The sequence below is a fragment of the Ceratotherium simum genome, chromosome 8 (genome assembly GCF_057802395.1).
Source record: "Ceratotherium simum simum isolate JZ-2026a chromosome 8, ASM5780239v1, whole genome shotgun sequence".
NCBI lineage: Eukaryota > Metazoa > Chordata > Mammalia > Perissodactyla > Rhinocerotidae > Ceratotherium > Ceratotherium simum.
The window spans coordinates 68,331,537-68,337,720 of record NC_141907.1 but is presented as its reverse complement, the minus strand read 5'-3'; the positions used below and the strand labels follow the sequence as shown (position 1 = coordinate 68,337,720).

At 42.9% G+C, this 6,184-nt stretch overlaps 1 protein-coding gene across 1 annotated transcript in view; it reads right to left on the bottom strand.

The window, feature by feature from the left end:
• Window positions 1-1,637: 1,637 nt before the first annotated feature.
• GPAT3 (glycerol-3-phosphate acyltransferase 3) overlaps window positions 1,638-6,184 on the bottom strand; it is a 65,502-nt gene continuing 60,955 nt past the window's right edge. Inside the window, exon 12 of the mRNA XM_004430907.3 lies at window positions 1,638-2,945. Within this exon, the coding sequence (XP_004430964.1) occupies window positions 2,834-2,945 (112 nt within the window). The 3' untranslated portion in view covers window positions 1,638-2,833. The remainder of the gene's footprint in view (window positions 2,946-6,184) is intronic.

Below are 6,184 nucleotides of genomic sequence, written 5' to 3'. Positions count from 1 at the left end.
TATTTTAAGGTGTCAAGAGAATGCCCAAAGTGCAACATAGGCACTCAGAGGATGATGGCACATCACCAAGACGGAGTTGAATACACCTTGGAAAGTCTGCTTATCCAGGAAACCTTCCTCAAGACTGTTCCTTGCACCAGATTGTGATCCAGGACTCTTTCCTCTATGCTCTGAGTATATTTACTGTCTCATATGAGGCTGCTCACCCAATCCCAAGATGTGCAAGGATATTTCAGAAACCCTTGGCAAAACCCAGTGTCTGTAAATATGACTACAGTGTTGGAATAAAAAAAGGCAACGTTGAGTCTCAGTGAATGAATCTGTGCAAGGGTTAGATGAAAGGTCTTATCTAACGGTATTTTTCTACCAAATCCTGCCTCCCCTCTACAGGATATCCTATTATATTCCATTACAATTACAAAAGACTCAGAAGTTGCGAAGACCAAACTCTGGGCACAATATTTCTAGAGTGGGTATAAAATAACATTAGGGAAGGTAAATGCAAAAAAAAGGGGTGGGGGGACAGCCCTGTGGCGCAAGCGGTTAAGTGCGCGTGCTCCGCTGCGGTTGCCAGGGGTTCACCAATTCAGATCCCGGGCGTGCACTGATGCACCGCTTGGCAAACCATGCTTTGGCGGCGTCCCATATAAAGTGGAGGAAGATGGGCACGGATGTTAGCCCAGGGCCAGTCTTCCTCAGCAAAGAGAGGAGGATTGGCAACAGATGTTAGCTCAGGGCTAATCTTCCTCACCAAAAAAAAAAAGGAGTTCTAGGGATCCCAAGCTGAATCTGAGCAGTATTTACTTTCTAAAAACATGTTTTCAGTAACATGGCAATTCTTCAAATAACTTGAAAACTAGTTGTGTAAGTCAGGGACCTAGAAAAGTTCTGACTGAGACAGCATTCAATTTTCTAGTGAATGCGTGACAGCGGTACTGCTTTCATAGGGACCTTGGAAAGAAACATTTTATCACTGTCCAAACAAAACAGTTGTTGAGCTGTCTTTCAGCTTTTCTGAGAACTCAGATAATTAATAAAATGGATTTATGAGTTCAAGCTAGACTGAATATGAAAAGTAAAAGAAAAAAGAATCCTTCTTTCTGAGGAAAAAAACAAATAGGCCAAGAGTCACCCCAACATACATATTTGGATTTGCTGTTTCTCAGTCAAGATCACCCCCAGCAGAGTTTCAAGGGCAAAACTTAAATCAAGAACAAAGGAGGAAAGGATGGGAGGCGAGAACAGAAGAGCAGCTGACCATGAGGGTAACCTGTTTGCAAATTTTCCTTTGGGATCAAATCCATTGATAAGAAGGCTATATATTGACAGTGCTATGCCCCGCGTCCCTATAGTCAATTAAGAGACAGTTGTCTGAGTTTACCTGCCAAGTAACTGAAGTCTGTGACTTTGCTCAAAGTACAGTCCACAGGGTCAGAGTCCAGATAACCAGGCTAAAAAAGAGAAAAAACAAACTCAAACCAGCGGTTCATAGGCTTATTTCCCAGATGTTCCAGTCCAATAAAATCTAACCATGACATTGAAATGAAAAACAAAAGACTCTTGCTCATAATAAGAAAGAATTTAACTTACTCAAAACCAGAAGAGAGCAGAGGTGCGGGAAAATAAAGCAACACACATTTAGAAATATAGAATTTATTTATATTCACTGTAAGACAGTTTCACATTCTGCACGTGGTTACCAGAAGAGACATAACACTCGCAGAGTTGAAGAAGGTATACTGCTATCAGACACTGCTTATGCTGTGCGAGTCGGGAAATACTTATTTTCCCCTTTAAAAAATTTAAGGCTCAGTTTCCAAAAGGTAATTTTACCACTTATTTTTCTGTTGAAGAAACTGGGAAAGTTGTGAAATAAACCACAGAGAGGTGGAGGGTGAGGGGCTATGCACACGCTTCTCCCATTCATACTCCAGCTAAAGACACTCAGTGTGATGTTTTGTTGCTGTTAAAGGCTCCTCCTATTTTAAAATGTGTTTCGTTACAAAATCAAACAAATCAGTAGATGGGAGAGGCATTAGGTACAGATCTTTATAGCATACAAACGAGGAAAACTAAAAACCTTATCACCAGTTGCTGGCTAAAAAGTGTTGATTCGCAATCTGCCTACATATAAATGCACACACACAGTAACTCGGACTCATTTTTCTTTGGTAAAGTTCACCAAATAGTATTTCTCTTCTAACAAACACACTAGTAAAAAATATTTACATTTGCTGTGGACTTTCAGATCAAGTGGCCACAAATTCGTCCTTTCTCCTAAATACTGTCCTTCATTTTTCTTTTCAACACAACCTTCACCTTGTGTTCAGTAGAACACAGCCACGACAGTAACCTTGAACGGATCTGTGATAGGCCGTTCAAGTGACCGAAGGGAGTGGGAGGAAAGGGAGTGAGAAAGCTAATCATAAAAAAAGAGTTCGGGTTATTTTTTGAGAATTACCATGTCAACAAGTTCCAAACACAATGAGTCCTCAAAGTGTTTTAGAAGCACTTTTTCCTGAACAAATATTTCATTCAATCAACAATGACATAATCATTTTACCAAAGGCAGAATCTGTTTAAACTCAGTGAACTCCCTCACAATTCACGAGGCTAATGCTACAAGAACAACAACAAAAGCCAAAAGGGGCACTGGTGGGTTCTGCCTCTGGCATGAAGAGGTAGAGACAATCATCCTGTAGAAAAGATTAACAATAAAAAAACAAAAACAATAAAATAAAACAACACCCTCTCCCCCTGCTTCCCCGAAAAAACCACATTCCACTTCTAAGGGCTAGTTCTGGGACGCCAGGTTTTATCTCCAGGGTGGTATTCAATCCGATTCCGAGTTGAGAGATCCGTTGCCCACGATCATCTTGCTGTAATTCTTCTGTTGCTCCTCCCTAAAGGTGTCCTTCACCTTTGCTCTCTTCAGCCCTCCATCCCTGGGATGAGAAAGACAAATAAATAAAAGACTCCCAGCAATGATTCAAAAGGGCCACCTATCAGGCCTGGCCCCATGGCTTAGCGGTTGAGTGCACGCGCTCCGCTACTGGCAGCCTGGGTTCGGATCTGGGGCGTGCACCGACGCACCGCTTCTCCGGCCATGCTGAGGCCGCGTCCCACATACAGCAACTGCACCGCTTCTCCGGCCATGCTGAGGCCGCGTCCCACATACAGCAACTAGAAGGATGTGCAGCTATAACATACAACTATCTACTGGGGCTTTGGGGGAAAAAAAGAGGAGGATTGGCAATAGATGTTAGCTCAGAGCCGGTCTTCCTCAGCAAAAAGAGGAGGATTAGCATGGATGTTAGCTCAAGGCTGATCTTCCTCCAAAAAAAAAAAAAAAAAGGGGCCACCTAATACATGGTGCGTCGTGCCACGGTGCTTAAGTGGCTGGCCAGCAACGGGACAAACACTGGATTTGGAAGCAGAAAGACCCAGATTTCAGTCTCTGCTCTACCACTTATCAGATGTGTGTTACTTTGAGGAAGGAACAATCTCTCTGATGCTTGGTTAAAAAAAAAAATAATATCTCCACCAGTTTCTTTTTAGAAGTTAAGGCTGCTCTATTCAGTATCTGGACTCTATATTAAACTAGGATTGTTTATCTATCTTTTTCCCCAAGGAAAGCAAAATACTGGTTTTCTTCGTCCAATCGACCTGTCTTACCAAATGGAAAACTAAATACACATACAAGAAATGGTGAGGGTACTGCACATGTGTGGGTAAATTCTTTAAAGATAAATAGGTTAATCATTATTCGAATCTAATCCTACGTCCAACCAAGTGTATTTTCATTCAAAGCACTATATATTTCAAGTATTTATAATCTTCTGTATTCCAAAACAGACTCAGAATAAAACAAACAACAAAATCAAAAATTGCATTCCGCCAGCAGCTGGAGCCTATGGAAGCAGCATTCCTTCGTTCAGAGCCTGTGAATCTCTGAACTCTCTCCAGGGTGGTGAAACCACAGACCTGCCTGGGTTATAAGGACTCCCTCCGCATGCCTTTCCTTCTTCGGACTTCACAAGAAAAAGCAAACTGGAGCAGCTGGGAGGAGACTGGACTATCAGGGGCCACTGTTTCTCTCCTAATCTAATGTTTTTTATTTTAACTCCCAGGAGAGCATGGACTGAGAACTTGCTTACTTTATACAGTGCCTGTTTAGTTTCAACCCAGTTACCCACAAATGTTTACCAAGTGCTCTCTGATGAAAATGAATGGATCATCGTTTAGCCAGTGAACTCGATGCCATGAGGACAGAACTTGACCTACAAACACACCTGCCTGAGCCCACTGCAATGTTCTGGCCTCTGGAGTCAAATCTAAGACACAGCCCACCAGTAAGTCCTCAACCGAAAAACAGATTTTGGTCCACAAATCTTCCAGGCGGTCAACTGTAGAAAATTTCCATGAAACGAGGTTATAAATTGTTGTTACGTCTCCAGAATTGTCCACAAAAGCCTCCCTTATCCAAATGAGCTGCGTCTAACTATTCGTAGCATTTACATGATTTCTGATTAGCAAGAACTAAGGAAGGGAGGGAGAGACAGGAGAAAGGCCATTCCTCCTTTCCCGAGGTCCAGGCCAAAACTGGCCAAAAGTCGAAGTTAGCAACATTTGCCTTTCAGCATCCTGACATTATTTTTATACAACTCTCCTTCCCAAGCCCCCAGTAAACCTCACACTGCTCTAAGCACCCCAACTGTGACTTGCCACCCCTAGAGACTTCAAAGTTTTACCCATTTCCCCTGTGCAATGGCAGCAGATCTCAGTTCTTAAGGAGGGCAGCAGTCATATATAAAAGCCAGTTAATTTATTTATTTTTTGTGTGTGTGAGGAAGATCAGCCCTGAGCTAACATCCATGCCAATCTTCCTCTTTTTGCTGAGGAAGACTGGCCCTGAGCTAACATCCCTGCCCATCTCCCTCCACTTTATCTCCCTCCCACGCTGCCACAGCACAGCCTGACAAGCGGTGTGTCGGTGCGCGCCCGGGATCCGAACCCGGGCCGCCAGCAGTGGAGCGCGCGCACTTAACCGCTACGCCATGGGGCCAGCCCCTAAAAGCCAGTTTAAAATAAAGCAATTAAGGTCTCATTTAATCTAGGAAAAAACCAATCTAGACATGTTAATTTATACCCAATGAGTGAATGACAAATACATCCGGAAAGGCAGTGAGTCTATTTTCTTTTTAAAGAAGAGGTTAGGTAATTAAAAATAATCATTTATTATAAAATTGCAAATGGCCTTGATAAAAGGAAACTGAAAAATTCTGAGGATCATTTGGGACAGATTTCGTGTAAGCCAGTCTGTGGGAGTCTGCCCTGCAGCTGACTTTCTTCTGTTTTATCTCTGAAGGCTTTCTTCCTTTCCTAGTGCCTGAGGCTATGGAGCCAAAGCTCCCAGCTTTTCCTAACGGTCCAGGGCAGGAGCAGGGCTGGGATGTCAGGTAAGAGGGGGGTAAGGAATAGAAAACAATCAAGCCAGTTACACAAATGAACATGATCACTGGGGCATCTCCAAACAAAGGCACTGTAAACTAGGACATCGGTCAGCCTGTCGTTTCATGATGTTACGGCATCTGTAATTTAGTTTCACATATTCCAGCTTAGACAGTGAAACATAAAGGTTAGTCTTAAACCTATCTGAACACTAGTCTTGACCTTAGGGCCAGTCAGTTGCCCTAAAACAAGAATTCATACTCCAGGGCTGGTCAGCCAGGCATCTAATCGGAAAGCCACCCTCTGAAGGTGGCACTACAAGGCTTCAGCTGTCTTTAACTCCCATCAACTTCCCAAGCTTTGTCAATTAGCATAATGAATTTTAGAAATGGATTTTCACTATAGAAATCAGTGGCTTGTTAATTAGCAGAATGGATGCCAGAAACAGGATTTCCTGGGTGAAATTAATTGTATCCAAGATAGGCAAATGGATAAAATATGTTAGCGACATTCCCCACCCTTGCACTAAAGTGTATAAGAATCCAGTGAGCCCTTCTTCCAAGACGCTTAATCTCTCAACAGTCCCAAGTCCCTCTGAAGGTTCAGAAGGTCTTGGCGGTCTGGCTCACAGCCTGACTCAGTTAGCCAAATCCTGCTCCTAGAACATTGCTACAATTGCCTCCAATGAACTCGTTTTCAAAACACCAAAAAAGACAGACAGCAGGGACTTTAT